Genomic DNA, 16,631 nt, shown 5'->3' with positions numbered 1-16,631 from the left:
TTAAACTTAATTCCAGGTTTTCAAATTTCCCCATCTGCCCTGGGGGGATCCGAACCCGGGACCGCAGGGCATTACCCAGGCATTACCCTGGGTCTCTGAATTGCTAGTGCAGTGACAATAACATTACGCCACCCTCTCCGCCCGTGGGAGAGCTGTTCCACAGACTAGTTCAACATCAGCCTGACATAGACATTTTTATCAAATCATACCTTATAACCAATGTCGCAGACAGCACTATCCCTGGGTATGTCCTGTTCCACCGGCAGAACAAACCCCCCCCCCCCCCCGCTGCCCTGCGCAACCCCCCCCCCCCCCCGCTGCCCCGCGCAACCCCCCCCCCCCCGCTGCCCCGCTGCCCCGCGCCCCCCCCCCAACCCCCCAAACCCCGCATTCCCCTCAGCTGATGAATCAGTACTCCTCCATGTTGAACATCTCTTGGAGAAAGCACAGAGAGTGGCAAAGGCACAGACCATACTCTGGTTGGGGGACTGCAATGTCCATCATCAAGAGTGGCCACTACTGAACTGAGCTGGTCGAGTCCAAAAGGACATAGCTGCTAAACTGGGCCGATGGCAAGTGCAGGGAGAACCAACAAAAGGGAAAAGCATACTTGACCTCATCTTCACCAATCTAGGCAGCACGGTGGCACAGTGGTTAGCACTGCTGCCTCACGGCGCCGAGGTCGCAGGTTCGATCCTGGCTCTGGGTCACTGTCCGTGTGGAGTTTGCACATTCTCCCCGTGTTTGCGTGGGTTTTGCCCTCACAACCCAAAGATGTGCAGGCTAGGTGGATTGGCCACGCTAAATTGCCCCTTGATTGGAAAAAATGAATTGGGTACTCTAAATTTACAAAAAAAAATCTCTTCACCAATCTACCTACTGCAGATGCATCTGGCCATAACAGTATCAGTATGAGTGGCAACCAGACAGTCTGTATCAAGACAAGATCCCGGGGTGAATTCTCCGCCGGCGGGATACTCCTAAATGCCCTCTGAAATGGCCCAGCACATCAGATCGAAGCACAAGGCATTTGCTACAGACAAAAAGAAAACAAAGAAAAATCCAGACTTAATTCCTCAGAAAAATGAACTGAAAGTGCCAACGTGCGCCTCATTTAACCGCCAGGTTTATTGAACTGACCAAAACAATATTCGGGAATTATAACACACCTTTATTTATATTTAGGGCTTTTGGCTTCCTCTTGGAGGCTTTGTTTGCAATGCACCGGGGTTAATGTGTTTGTTTCGAATTGGGTGAAGCCTTCCATCAACCTCATAGCAGCGTGCAACCTCATCTTCTCAGTCAGACTGCCCATTTCCACCTTCGACCCTGTCTCAGCACATCCGCTGCTGAAACCCGTAACCGCACTGCGCTCGCTGGCCTACATTGCCTCCTGGTCAATTAATATCTTTATTTTAAAATTTTCAGCCTTAGTTCCAAATCCTTCCATGTCCCGAATTTTTTTCAAATTAATTTAGGGGATGTGGGCATTGCTGGTGGGCCCAGCATTCATTGCCCTCTATTTCGGCGGGCATGTGAGAGTCAACCACATTTCTGTGGGTTTGGAGTCACACATGTGGGCAAGACTAGGTAAGGGTGGCAGATTTCCTTCCCAAAAGGACATTAGTGAACCAGGCGGGTTTTTATTAAAATTGATAATCGTTTCATGGTCATCACCAGAATTTTTGAATGGAATTCAAATTTTGCCATCTGCCCTGATGGGATTTCCACCCAGGTCCCCAGAGCATTGCCCCGGGTCTCTGGGTTACCCAGGTCCCCAGAGCATTGCCCTGGGTCTCTGGGTTACCCAGGTCCCCAGAGCATTGCCCCGGGTCTCTGGATTACCCAGGTCCCCAGAGCATTGCCCCGGGTCTCTGGATTACCCAGGTCCCCAGAGCATCGCCCCGGGTCTCTGGATTACCCAGGTCCCCAGAGCATTGCCCCGGGTCTCTGGGTTACCCAGGTCCCCAGAGCATTGCCCCGGGTCTCTGGATTACCCAGGTCCCCAGAGCATTGCCCCGGGTCTTTGGATTACCCAGGTCCCCAGAGCATTGCCCCGAGTCTCTGGATTACCCAGGTCCCCAGAGCATTGCCCCGGGTCTCTGGATTACCCAGGTCCCAGAGCATTGCCCCGAGTCTCTAGATTACGAGTACAGTCACACTACCACCACACCACTTGATGAGAGGGGAGGTCCTCCAACCACGCTCTCCATGCCATTCTAGTCCATGGCATTATGCAACCTCGACTGCCTGCCCATTGCTCCCTCATCGATCAGTTCAGTGTGTTGTTATGTGTGTGTGTGAACCTTTACCAACTTGGATTCTTCCCGCAGCCTCTCATGACGCCAATACTTTCAAATCGCCATCCGCTCAGGCGGAGCAGCATATTCCGCTTTCGGACCCACTCCGCGGACGCAGCCATGGAGAACATATTTTCGGATGACGAGGTCAGCGTCTTTGACGAAACCGAGAGTGTCAGGGACTCCTTGTGCCTCCCTGAGCTGTACAGAACCAACAGCATCCAGAGTCACGGGAGTCACCGATCGGTGCCAAGCACAGTCAATGTGTCACTCAGTGGGCGGAGGAAGTTGCACAGTGCCGTGGACCAGAATGGCGTGGTGAGCGTCGTTGGAGGACCTCCCATCTCACCAAGCAGCCTCCTTCTCCCACAAGTGATAGTGGGAAAGCCAATCATGGAAGACAACGTAAGCACTGACATTTCTTATAAAGCTTTTTTTTCAATTTGACAACAGAAATCAATTAGGAAGGAAACAATATTGTTACAAGGAGATTGGATGGTAAGTTTCAGTCCAAGCATTAGTGAGGTCACACATAGAGTACTGGGTGCAGTTTTGCTCTCCTTCCCTGAAAAAGACACACTTGCCCTCCCCTCAAGGGAGTGCAACGATTGGCTAGTTCCTAGGATGCGAGGCTGAGGGGACATAGAGTAGACAAGGCCTACATTCAATGCAGTTTGTAAGAATGAGAGGGGATCTAATTGAATTTAAGGGTCTCAACATGGTAGACAGGTCCCTGGGGCCGAATGGGATCTATCCCAGGTTACTGCAGGAGGCAAGGGGAGAAATAGCTGGAACCTTAACAGTTATCTTCACAGGGGCTGGTTTAGCACAGTGGGCTCAACAGCTGTCTTGTAATGCAGAACAAGGCCAGCAGCACGGGTTCAATTACCGTTCCAGCCTCTCCGAACAGGCGCCGGAATGTGGCGTCTAGGGGCTTTTCACAGTAACTTCATTGAAGCCTACTTGTGACAATAAGCGATTATTATTATCCTCTTTGACCACAGGCGAGGTTCCAGAGGACTGGAGAAGCCAATGTTATTCCCTTGTTAAGAAAGGAAGCAGGGACAATCCGGAAAATTATAGGCCGGTGAGCCTGACATCAGTGGTGGGGAAGCTTTTAGAAAAGATATTGAGGGACAGGATATATGCACATTTGGAGGAAAATGGACTAGTTAGTGACAGGCAGCATGGTTTTGCACGGGGAATGTCACGTCTCACCAACTTGATCGAGTTTTTTGAAGAGGTGACAAAGAAAATTGATGAGGGAGGGGCTGTGGATGTAGTTTATATGGACTTTAGTAAGGCGTTTGACAAGGTCCCACATGGCAGACTGGTACAAAAACTAAAATCACATGGGATTCGGGACGGCTGGCTAGATGGATACAGAGCTGGCTTGTTTATAAAAGACAGAGAGTAGTGGTGGAAGGGTGTTTTTCAGAATGGAGATCTGTAGCTAGTGGTGTTCTGCAGGGATTAGTGCTGGGATTTCTGTTGTTTGTAGTATATATAAGTGATCTGGAGGAAAATGTGGATGGTCTGATTAGTAAGTTTGCGGATGACACGAAGATTGGCAGAGTTGCTGATAGTGCCGAGGATTGTCCGAGGATACAACAGGAATGGGCACAGAAATGGCAGATGGAGTTTAATCAGGACAAATGCAAGGTGATGCATTTTGGAGGATCAAATCTAGATATGAATTATACTGTAAATGGCAGAACCCTTAGAAACAGTAACATACAGAGGGATCTGGGCGTGCAGGTCCACAGTTCCCTAAAAGTGGCAACACAGGTGGCCAAGGTGATTAAGAAGGCATATGGCATGCTTGCCTTCACCAGCCGGGGCACTGAGTCCAAGAGTTGGGAAGTCATGTTACAGCTGTATAAAACCTTGGTTAGGCCACATTTGGAATATTGCATGCAGTTCTGGTCACCACATTGTCAGAAGGACGTGGAAGCTTCAGAGAGAGTGCAAAGAAGGTTCACCAGGATGTTGCATGGTCTCAAGGGTGTTGGCTATGAGAAGAGGTTGAATAAAGTAGGATTGTTTTCACTGGAAAGACAGAGGCTGAGGGGAGACCTGATAGAGGTCTACAAAATTCCAAGAGGCATAGGCAGGGTGGATAGTCAGAGGCTTTTTCCAAGGGTGGAAGTGTCAATTACAAGGGGGCACAGGTTCAAGGTGAGAGGGGGAAAGTTTAAGGGAGATGCGCGAGGTAAAATTTCCACGAGTGGTGGGTGCCTGGACCGCGCTGCCAGAGGATGTGTTGGAAGCAGGCACATAAGCAACATGTAAGAGGCATCTGGATTTGTCATGAATAGGGAGGAAATAGAGGTATACGGGCCGAGTAAGGGCAGAGGTTTTTCTTTAGTTAGGGAATCGCAATTGGCACAGGCTTGGAGGGCCAAAGGGCCTGTTCCTGTGCTGTACTTCTCTTTGTTCTTTGTATGGCGAGAAAAATGATTTCTCTGAATGGAGAATCTCGAGCAAGGGGCCACACACATAAAAAGGCTTTGTCCACTTGTGTCTAAGGTGAGGAAAAATATCTTCACTTTAAGGGTCGTGACCTGGTGGAATTGTCTACCCCAGAGACCTGTGGAATTCTGAGTGATTGAATACATTCAAGACAAAAGTCTTTTTGGGTGCGCCAGGAATTAAGGTTTCTGGGGATAGTGCCAGAAGGAGGTGCTGAGGTAAATCAGCCATGAGCTTGTTGATTGGTGGAGAATGCTCAAAGGGCAGAATGGAGTACACAAACTCCAATTTCGGATATTCCTGGTACTAGTTTATCACTTCACTGAAGTTATAATTTTGAGGAAATTATGTGAATGGTATTGAGACAGGTTCTCTGGAATTTTGTGTGAAAATGCAGCTTGGGGAAGAACGCGATGGTAAATGGGCAAACTATCACCTCTCATTGCCAATCTTGCAAGGACCCTCATGTGTCTGAGGTGGTTGCCAGATCATTTTGTGCTCACCTGAAATTCCCTCCCTCCCTTCTCTCTTGCTTTTCTTACTGTGATACCGCTGCACCCCAGCCCCAGTGACCATTAAGTGACTCTTGGCAGCGAGCATTCAACCCAAAAAATGCTTCGTAATCGCGTCTGCCTCGATTATGGGGTGTTTCAGTCAGAGTCGATGAGGCAAAACTGTTTCCACTGGCAGAAGGGCGGATATACAGGGGACAGAGATACAAAACAACTCTGCGTAAACAAATATTTGGGACGGTGGGTAGGGGGAAATGAGACATTGAACATAGAATGGCTACAGCGCAGAAAGAGACCATTGGGTCCATCGAGTCTGCACTGACACTCCGAAAGAGCACTCTACCTCGGCCCATTCCCTGTGTGGGTTTCCTCCGGGTGCTCCGGTTTCCTCCCACAAGTCCCAAAAGACGTGTTGTTAGGTGAATTGGACATTCTGAATTCTCCCTCCGTGTACCCGAACAGGCGCCGGAGTTCGGCGACTAGGGGCTTTTCACAGGAACTTCATTGCAGTGTTTATGTAAGCCTACTTGTGGCAATAATAAAGATTATTATTAGTAGTATTATTAGTGTCCGACGGTTAGGTGGCGTTACGGGGTTACAGGGATAGGGCGGAGGAGTGGGCCTAGGTAGGGTGCTCTTTGGGAGGGTCCGGGCTGACTTGATGGACCGAATGGCCTCCTTCTGCACTATAGGATTCCATGATTCTATGATGTTTCGACTGTGATAGGAAACCGGAGCACCTGGAGGAAACCCAAGCAGACGTGGGGAGAACGTCCAAACTCCACACAAATAATCACCCAAGGCCGGAATTGAACCCAGGTCCCTGGTGCTGTGGGGCAGAAATGCTAACCACTGTCCCACCACATTTAGTTGGACATCTTAGCAGCCAAATAATTTTAACAGGCCTTTTTAATGTTTTCTTTTGAAAACACTTCCTCATCAGCTAAATAACCTTCAATATAGATGGACTGGGAGGAGCAGCATTGGGACTGGTTGTCTAGGTGATGGCAGTATTAGTGCTATGGAAACCGCTGCTCACCTCATGGAGCCACCTGCAGAATGTTCCATCATCAGGGACAGATTAGGTGGCGGGGATGCAGTGGCGAGAAGATTAAGGTTGTTGGACTGATCCAGGGTCCAAAAGATGAACGTGTTGCTAGGTAATGGAAGGTTAATAAAAGAAAAATCATCATGGGACAGCTGCATGAAGGAAGATGAAAAGAAAACCTGTGGAGTTTTGTCAATGATTAAAATGAATGCATATAGGTACTCAGTTGGAAGTTAAACAATTATGTGGTGAAAATTAAAATGGGATCATCAGAAATCCTGGCCCAGGGTGCATTCCAAATACCGCGGGATTGAAACAAATGCCCTGTGGAACATTAGAACTATTGGGAACAGGAAAAGAACCACTGGCCTTAATTATCTCTCGGTTATGTGACATGCCCTGATTAGGTCTCGAAGCCACAAGTGTTTCTTCCAGAAGGTAGAACGTGAGCAATGTTGTCAAGCGTCACATAATTGTTGATAAAGGCTGGAGTGGTCCCAGCTGTCGAGGCCGGTCTAGATTCATAAATGTTTTCAGCACGGAAGGAGGCCATTTGGCCCGTCGGGCCCACGCTGGTCAACAAAGATTTGACTTCACTAATCCCATTTTCCAGCACTTGGGCCACAGCCCTAGAAGTTAAGGCAGTGCAAGTGACTATCTAAATATTTCTAAAATGTTACCAGAGTTTCTGGTTCAACCACCCTTTCAGGCAGTGAGCTCCACACTCCCCCCTCCCTCTGGGTGAAAAGGTTTCTCCTCTAATCCCCTCTTAACCTTCTACCTCTTGCCTTAAATCTATGCCCCCTGGCTATTGACCCCTTTACTGATGGAAAAAGTGCCTTCCTATCCACCCTATCTATCCCATTCATGTCTCTCTTGTTCCCACCTCTGCCCGCCCCTTCTCCGATCCAGCGAAGCTAAAGGGCGCCATCTGCAGGTCAGATAATCTCTGGCACCTGGAGTGGGAAGCAGCCCAGCACTGTGAAACTATGAACCACCCTCCCATATCCCCCTGAAATGACAATATAATAATAATAATCTTTATTAGTGTCACAATTAGGCTTGCATTAATACTGCAATGACGTTACTGTGAAAATCCACGAAAATACATGAAAAAGAAAGACCTGCTTTTATAACGTGTCATTTGCAACCTCAGCATCCTCTAAGGCGCTTTACAGCTCCTGAAGGACTTTTTCAAATGTGGCAATTCTTGTAACACTCTCTGTGAGGGAGAAAATGGTTAAACATCCCCGTGTCAGCCTAGATTCCTGTACCCCCGTCTCTGGGGTGGGACTTGAACCAACAATCTTCTGTGTCTCAAAGGCCAGAGTGTTACCTCCATGCAATAGCTGACACCTGTATGAAGGGAACAGTCAGTGACAGCATGTCAGCAACGCGGTGGGGAAAATGAACCCCTCCATCATGTCACTTCCAGTCACTTATTGGATGTTACTGATTTGTGCTGGACTGGAATTTTGGAATGATCAGGAGCATTTATCCTCTGCTTCTATTGGCCATCTCGGGAGCTCGGTGCTGTGGTGTGTTAAGGAATGGGTTAAGAGACATTCCAATTAAATGTCTCATTTATGTTAAGTACCCAATAATTGACCCTGATATGTAAAGAAGCTTCAGGTGGCCTTGGGAGCATGTGATGTGATGATAGAGTTTTTGTACAGAGTTGTATTAGAGGAAAATAAAGGTGTTTGTGAGAAGGAGCAGAACTTTTGACTCTTTATACAACAGCAGCTAAACGTCTAACATGGTGGGGCTGTAATTGAAGTGTGGATTTATGTTTATTTTTGAACAAACATTCCACAAAAAGAACATTTATAGCAGCATGCACAATGATGCTATCAAAGGAAGATTGTATTTGTGTGACGCCTTTAACTTGGTATAATAACCAAGGTGCTTCACAGGAGAGTTGGCAAGATTTCACACCGAGCCGCAAATGGAGATATTAAGCCAGATGGGAGTTGGGTTTGAAGGAGCATTTAAACGATAAAGATAGAAAGATCAGATTTAAGACCCTAGTTTCAGAGTTAATCAAATCACTCTCAAACAAAATATTATGATCACTCTTCCCCAGAGGCTCTTTATCAACTAGTTAGTAATTAACTAATTATAGCTTGTTCTCTAGTTGGTTTAGGGAGGGAATTCCAGAGCTTAGACCCGAGGTAGCTGGAGGGCTGAGGAGGTGGGGAATGTGCAAGGGGTCAGAATTGGAGGAGGGGTGGCTCCACTAGCGCAACCGGTTGGTGCGCGGTACTTATACAGAATTGGAGGAGTGCAGAGATTGTGGTGGGTTGCAGAGGTGGAAACTGTTGCAGAGATAGAGGGGGGGGGGGGAGGGAGCAAAGCCAATGAAGGACTTGGAAACTGGATTTGAAGATCAGGAAAGAAGTATAAATATCTCTCAAAGTGATTAACGTACTCAGTGAATTAGCTTTGGAAGTGCAGTGATTATAGTCATAGCCAGTTTAAGGAATGGGAGGTTAATCTGGTTGAGGTAGCATTCATTGAGAGAGGAATGTTTTCAGGACACTGGGAGAATGTTTCGACTGGCCCAAGGGATCGTTACATGCAAATCCGACAGTTGAGATCTGAATTCGACAACAGGCATTGTCCTCTCTGAGTGTGCAGCAGTGCAGTCTAGATTATTCTTTTTCCCAATTAAGGGGCAATTTAGCGTGGCCAATCTACCTACCCTGCACATCTTTAGGTTGTGGGGTAAAACGCACACAGACACGGGGAGAATGTGCAAACTCCACATGGGCAGTGACCCAGGGCCACTATACACGGACAGTGATCCAGGGTCAGGATCGTACCCAGGTCCTCAACGCTGTGAGGCAGCAATGCTAACCACTGCGCCACCGAGCCGCCCCACAGTCCAAGCTTTGTGTGGAACTCAAACCATGGCGCGCGATTCTCCACTCCCACGCTGGTTGCGAGAATCGCCTGGGCCGCCAGAATTTCCGGGGACGCCGGTCCAACGCCCTCCCGCGATTCTCCCAAGCGGCGGGAACAGCCCGGTCGAGTTTCGCGGGCCGCAAGCCGGAGAATCGCCCGAGACACCCAAAATGGCGATTCTCCGGCAGCCCCGCTATTCTGAGGCCCGGATGGGCCGAGCGGCCAGGCCAAAACGGCGGGTTCCCCCCCGGCGCCGTCCACACCTGGTCGCTGCAGTCGTGGGCGGTGCGTGAACGCTGGGGGGGCGGCCTGTGGGGGGGGGCGAGGGGGGATCCGGCACCGGGCTTCACCTGGAATGTGGGGTGGCCCGCGATCGGTGCCCACCGATCGTCGGGCTGTCCTCTCTGAAGGAGGACCTCCTTCCTTCCGCAGCCCCGCAAGATCCGTCCCCCATCTTCTTGCGGGGCGGATTTAGAGAGGACGGCAACCACGCATGCGCGGATGGCGCCCGTTATGCGGCGCCGGCCGCGTCATCTATGCGGCGCCGCATTTACACGGGCGACAAGGCCTGGCGCACGTAGATGATGCGGCCCCGATCCTGGCCCATTGTCAGGGCCTGAATCGGTCGGGACCGGGGCCGTTCCGCGCCCTCGTGAACCTCGACGGCGTTCACGGCGGCGTGGCCACTTCGGCGTGGGAGTGGAGAATCCCGCCCCATGAGCTTAGTTGGACATGACATCGATTGAATCTCGTCCTTTTTACATACCAAAATAAGCTTCTCCAATCTGTTTTTAAACCTGTTGTTCGTTTATCCTCATATCTGTTTATTCTTTCCTCATTAATTTCTCGGTCATCCTTTGCTGAATCCTAAAAAATCCTCCCAATCCTCGGGCTCTTTTTGTCAACATTATAAGTCTCTTTATTCTAGTACTGTCTCAAATCTAAATGGACTACTCTTCCCATTTGGATTTTTATTCTTCAAGGAATTTATATTCATCATGAATTATGTGTTAACTGCCATCCATCGCATCTTTTAATCTGGTTTCTCGATTTTCCTTAGCCAACTCATCACTTATATCTACATAGTTTGCTTCGTTCAGATTTAAGACCCTAGTTTCAGAGTTAACCAAATCACTCTCAAACAAAATATTATGATCACTCTTCCCCAGATATTTTTGCAACTAGTTATTAATTAACTAATCTCATTATATAATACTAGAATCAAGCTAGCTTCTTCTCTAGTTGGTTCCTTGACATATTGGCTTGGAATACATTCCATTAATAAAAATGTTAGATTTAAATGAACTTTCTTTAACACCACACCTGACAGATGTCACCTACAACAGTGCCTCCTTCTGTGCTCTGCTGGGACTGCAGTTGTGTTCATGGTTCTAGAGTGAGATCATGAATGCACAATCTTTTGACTCAGAGGCGACAACGTTACCTCCTGAGCCATGGCTGACACTACAAGAGAGACATTGTAAACCTACCACATTTACTGAAATGCCATGAGCAAGTCTGTTACTGGTACAGACTCTCAGACAAGAGAAACAGCAGAAACAAGAGATTTGGCATAGGCTTCCTTAGCCCCCATCAATAGTATTGTTAGACTATCATTGCAACACCAGCTACAATTCTTACCTCTGCATGACAATTGATTTCAATCAACAACAACAACTTGCATTTAGATAGTGCCTTTAATGCAGTAAAATGTCCCTAGGCACTTCATTGGAGCACTATCAAACAAAACTTGACACCAAGCCATGTAAGGACACATTCGGACAAGAACTTGGTCGCAAAGATAGTCTCCAAGAAGGGTCTGAAATGAGGAAATATGTGCAGAGAGGAAAACAGGTTTAACAAGGGACTTCCAGAGGTTAGGACCCAGGCAGTTGAAGGCACAGCCACCAATTGTGGAGTGATTAAAATCAAGGCTGGACAAGAAGCTAGAATTGGAGGAACGCAGCTATCATGGAGGGTTGTGGTCCAGGAGGGGGTGCTATGGTGATTGGGAGGGGTGGGGCCATGGAGAGAACTGAAAAGACAAATGTGAATTTTAAAATAAAGGTATTGCTGGACAGCGTGCTGGAGGGTTGCAGGGTAGGGGTGGGGTGATGGCCGGGGTGGGGTGATGGCAGGGTGCCAGGGGTGGTGGGGTGCAGGGGGGTGGTGGAGTGGTGCAGGGTTTCGTAGGGATTTCATCTTCATGTCGATTGAGGTCTTGGAAGGTGTGATCGTTCTCACCAAACCAGCCTTTGTATTTCCTGATCTTCTGCCCAATGGTTTCTTCACAGCTTGAGATGATGGCTGTAATCAGCTCTTTCCATTTTCTTCGACGCCATAGGAATGGAGACTTTGGAGAAGACATTATTAGAAATTCATGCTTAGCTCTTGAAGCTGCTCAACGTTGATCTTTTTTCAGAGCCGTTTCTCCTCTTCCATTGTTTCTGGTGGAGTTTGACGGACATAGAGGAGCGGATAAACCGGTGGTCTGCCCAGCAGTCACCTGCACTGGTCATCGCTTTGGTGTTGAGAGCATCCTTTTTATCTCGAGACCAGACAATGATGCAGTCAATCATGTGCCAGGGCTTTGAACGTGGATATCTCCAGGAAGTCTTGAACTTGCATTTTTGATGGAACAGTATGTTAGTGATGATGAGCTGGTGCTCTACGCTGTTGGTGTTGCAATTCACAACTCTTGCCTTTCCAATGGTTCCTTTCCAAAGTTGGGAATCCTTTCCAACCCTGGCGTTGGAGTCCCCGAGGAGGAAGACCTTAACTTCCTAGGAATGTTGGAGAGCATGTTGTCCAGGGCAGAGTAGAAACCTTCTTTGGACCAATTGGCATCAAGGGTTGGGGCATAGGCACTCATGATTGTTGCCTGCTGGTTCTTGGCATGTTGTAGACAACGGGTCATGATCCGCTGGTTGATGCTCCTTCACAAAACCTGGAATTGACATCTTGGGTAGAATGGCCTGGTTTTGTGTCAGATTATCCTGTGATCCTATACCCTGGGATTGGCGTAGATCAGAAATGTTCAAGTCTTTGGTGTGCTAATCCAAACTAATTCCCTTGTATAATCAGTCTGTTTGAGACAAACAGTTCTCCTGAAGAAGGAAATCCCATCTTGTGAACTGGTTATACCTCATTCTGCGACCCCTCTACCTTGCGTGAGATTGGCAATTTGCTGCCTGGGAAACCGTATCTTATCTCCCCCCCCCCCCCCCCCAGTCTCGGCGTCAAGGGCTTGCAACAATAATATGAAAACAAATTAGGTTGCACGTGGGTTGGAAACATTCTGTATTCTCTGTAGGGCTTGTGCTAAGTAAGGGAATCCAACTGATAATCAGGTTTTTTATAGAATGTGGAAAACGCCAGATTAAAGGTAGAAAATAATCATTTGGTCCAAAGGCAGGCCAAGTACAATCTGGAATGTTCCGCTGCTGGAATTTTCGAATGGAACGGTCGGTGCCAAAACTCCACGAAACCCGAAAGCAATGAAGCAAAATAAGACCTTCCAAAACATTATTCGCCTTTCATATCTTCAGCATTCGCACAACATTTCAGCCTCTGCTGCAGTAACATTGAGACTGGTTGTTACCCACAGAGCATTTGATCATTTCCAGCTTTATTTACCTCTTTGGTCAGAATCAAAAATAATTCAACTCCATTTCGAGGGATCATTCATTTCTTGCCAGTCAGGTAGCACATGTCAGATTTTTGAAGGGCGAGTTGAAGGTAGCGAACAAAACACACAGTAATATGTGATTGTTTAAAAACATATTCTTAATTCAAAAATACCTCCTGTTGACTTTCGAGGAATCCTTGGGGGAAATAATATTTGAAAGGAAAGTTTTCTTTCTGAGTTAAGAAATAGCTTGAGCTAAAATGGAACCCATCTAGCGTTGCAGATTACCGCTCAGGCGGTGATGAAATGAAATAGCACAGAGGAGACCATTTAGCCGACTGTGTACTGTGCTGTACCCATTGTTACCAAGGCCGTCCCTTTGGCTCTGACTGATTCAGTTTTATACAGTAGATGCTACCAAGCAGCAGCCTGTTTTTTCCTGGAACTATCCTTCCAGTGCTTCAAAATGCCATGATTTAGTTGCACGCATAAAAACAAGCTCAGACACATGTGGGATTACTTGCTCTCTGGCTCCAGACTGAGAAAAGAGATATCGATTCATTGCTTAAATAGCTCATTAAGAATGTCTGTGATACCAGATACAAATAGCATTTCATCCTCGTGGGACTGACCAGTTAGACTGCACGTACATGATTTCTTCCCGGCCTGACGCGCTTAATGGAGTAAGAGGAGATATGGACGTGCTTCTGATCTGGTGTCCTGCCCGATGGATTTGGGCAGCAGTTCGCTGAGCTCCACTTGGTTTGCTGCTTCGGGGGGGAGGAAGTTGCAGAACTGTCCAGTGATGTATTTCATCAGGAGAAATGCTGTTGGGGTTCTCTGGGGCTTAATGGATAAGTGCACTTCCTGGAGGGGAGCTGGGCAGTGCAGTAACCAGCAGAATTCCTGAGCTTCAGTCCCTACTGAATCAGCTAACCCAATGGTAGTTGGCGTGCTGCCGAGGATTTGCGACAATTGTGCCACCAGGAGGCAGGGTTGAGCTGATCTGTGATGCCCCGTGGGGTCGAATAGTCCTTCTGGCATCATAAAATTTACAGTGCAGAAGGAGGCCATTCACCCCATTGAGTCTGCAGTGGCCCTTGGAAAGAGCATCCTGCTTAAGCCCACGCCTCCGCCCACTGACACAATCTAACCTTTTGGACACTAAGGGGCAATTTATCACAGCCAATCCACCTAACCTGCACATTTTTGGACTGTGGGAGGAAACAGGAGTGCCGGGAGGAAACCCATGTCGACACGGGGAGAAAGTGCAAACTCCACACAGACAGTCACCCGAGGCCGGAATTGAACCTGGGACCCTGGAGCTGTGAGGCAGCAGTGCTAACCACTATGCCATTGTGCTGCCCATCCCTGCTTCGGCTCACACGGGAAGAATAGAATTGTAGCCCAGCATAGATTAGCATCTTCAATATATCGAGTGGTGCTTCACATAGAGTGAATTATTCACGAGTAGATTTATCGTTAAGTTGTTGGAACAATCAACTTGTGCACAGTAATCTCACACAAGTAGCAGATGAATCTATTATTGTGCTATTGGCAGGGTCGGGATGAATTTTCAAAGCATACCTACTGAAACTATCAGATATTGTTTTGGTTTAATGCTCCATCCATGGGATAGCATCTCTGTTGGTGGGCGCTCCCTCAGTACTGTATTGAAGTGACAAGCTACATTGTGTGTGTATATTGTGAAGGCGGGCTTGAGCCTACAACTGAAACAAACGGACAACTCAATGATTCCTTCTTCAGCGATCACTCACTAGCGAGTATGGTTGTCCACCTAAGAAACTCCGTGTTACTGGTCATGGGTTCTGTGGGTCCTTGCGTGGCTGATGAGCCCAATCCGAGAACCGCATCTTCAACTACACACTTGGCAGGTGTTTCCAAAGGTGCGATTGTTGCTTCGATTCAACATCGTTGGTATTCCTTTCTCAGGCTCCTTTTCTGGGCCTCCTCTTCATAGAATTTACATTCGTAGAATTTACAGTGCAGAAGGAGGCCATTCGGCCCATCGAGTCTGCACCGGCTCTTGGAAAGAGCACCCTACCCAACCGCACACCTCCACCCTATCCCCGTAACCCAGCAACCCCACCCAACACTAAGGGCAATTTTGGACACTAAGGGCAATTTAGCATGGCCAATCCACCTAACCTGCACATCTTTGGACTGTGGGAGGAAACCGTAGCACCCGGAGGAAACCCACGCACACACGGGGAGGGCGTGCAGACTCCGCACAGACAGTGACCCAAGCCAGAATCGAACCTGGGACCCTGGAGCTGTGAAGCAATTGTGCTATCCACTGTGCTACCGTGCTGCCCCACACAGCCGGTGACCAAGCCGGGAATCGAACCTGGGACCTGGAGTTGTGAAGCAACTGTGCTAACCACTATGCTACCGTGCTGCCCATGGTATTGTGTCAGTGTCAGTGTCCCTTGCTGTCAGGTGTCAGGAAGAATTGTGGTCCTACAATCAGGAGGTTCTTCCAAATGGGACTCTTCTGAGCAAGGGTCTCCCAGGCATTGACGTTGACATTGTATTTCTTGAGGTAAGCCTTCAGGGTATTTTTGAAGCACTTCCTTTGTCCTCCTCCTGTTCGTCAGCCTTCCTTGAGCTGAACAAAGATTTGCTTTGGCAGTTGGGTCTCTGACATCCTAAGCACATGTGGAGTTGGTTTCGGATGACCATGGCCTCGATGCTTGTGCTGTTGGCTCCTTCAAGAACACTGATGTTAGTAGGCCGGTCCTCACACCTGGTGTGGAGAATACATCTTAGACTGCATTGCTGGTAGCTCTCTAGGGCCTTGGGGTGATGTCTGTACATAGTCAAAGTTTCTGAGCTATACAGAAGAGTTGGGAAGACGACTGCCTTGGACACGAGGATCTTGATATCAGCACGAATGTTGCTGATGTCAAAGATTCACGTCCTTAGACTCCCGAAGGAAGCACTCGTGGATTGGACATGACGTTGGATCTCCACATCGATACCAGTCTTAGATGAGAGGAGCCCCCAGGTATGGGAAATGTTCGACGTTTGGTAGGATTTCTCTGTTGATCTTGAAAGAGGGAGAGACCGGATCTTGCCCTGGGCGGGGTGGTAAAGGACTTGAGTTGCTTGAGTTGATGCTGAGACTGAGTTTTTTGGTGTGCCTCCAGGAAGGTGTTAAGCACAGCTTGGAGATTCTCTTCTGAGAGAGCGGAGATGGTGATGTCATCCTCATACTCAAGCTCCTCGAACAATGTCAGTGTCGCTCTCTTCTTGGATTTCATCCGGTTAAGGTTGAAAAGTTTTCCATCCACCTTGTAGATGAAATTGACAGCACTGGGAAGCTTGTTCTTGACAAGGGGAAGGATGGTGGCAATGGAGATGGAGAAAAGAGTGGGGGGTGATACCCATCCCTGTTTGACTCCAGTCTTGACCTCAAAGGTGTCTGTCTTGTTTCCACCGGGTGAGGTCTGTCGTTGACACCTCTGGGCGTCAGGGTGGCACAGCACCTGGGTTCCCGGGCTTGATTCTGACCTCGGGGGACTGTCTGTGTGGGAGTTGCACTTTCTCCCCATGTCTGCGTGGGTTTCCTCCGGGCGCTCCAGTTTTGTCCCATAGTCCAAAGATATCCAGGTTAGGTGAATTGGCCACGCTAAATTGCCCAAACGATTAGGTGGGGTTTCGGGGCTAGGAGTGGGGGATCGGGCCTGGGTAGGGTGCTCGATCAGAACAAGGGGGGCCAGTGCAGACTCGATGGGCCGAGT

At 48.4% G+C, this 16,631-nt stretch overlaps 1 protein-coding gene across 1 annotated transcript in view; it reads left to right on the top strand.

Moving 5' to 3' along the window:
- LOC140425680 (sodium channel protein type 1 subunit alpha-like) overlaps nucleotides 1-16,631 on the top strand; it is a 580,672-nt gene that overhangs the window by 449,673 nt on the left and 114,368 nt on the right. The window contains exon 13 of the mRNA XM_072510176.1: nucleotides 2,334-2,705. Within this exon, the coding sequence (XP_072366277.1) occupies nucleotides 2,334-2,705 (372 nt within the window). The remainder of the gene's footprint in view (nucleotides 1-2,333; nucleotides 2,706-16,631) is intronic.

The sequence above is a fragment of the Scyliorhinus torazame genome, chromosome 6, assembly GCF_047496885.1.
Source record: "Scyliorhinus torazame isolate Kashiwa2021f chromosome 6, sScyTor2.1, whole genome shotgun sequence".
NCBI lineage: Eukaryota > Metazoa > Chordata > Chondrichthyes > Carcharhiniformes > Scyliorhinidae > Scyliorhinus > Scyliorhinus torazame.
Note: the sequence above shows the minus strand (reverse complement) of the source record. Positions and strands in the feature narration are given on the sequence as shown.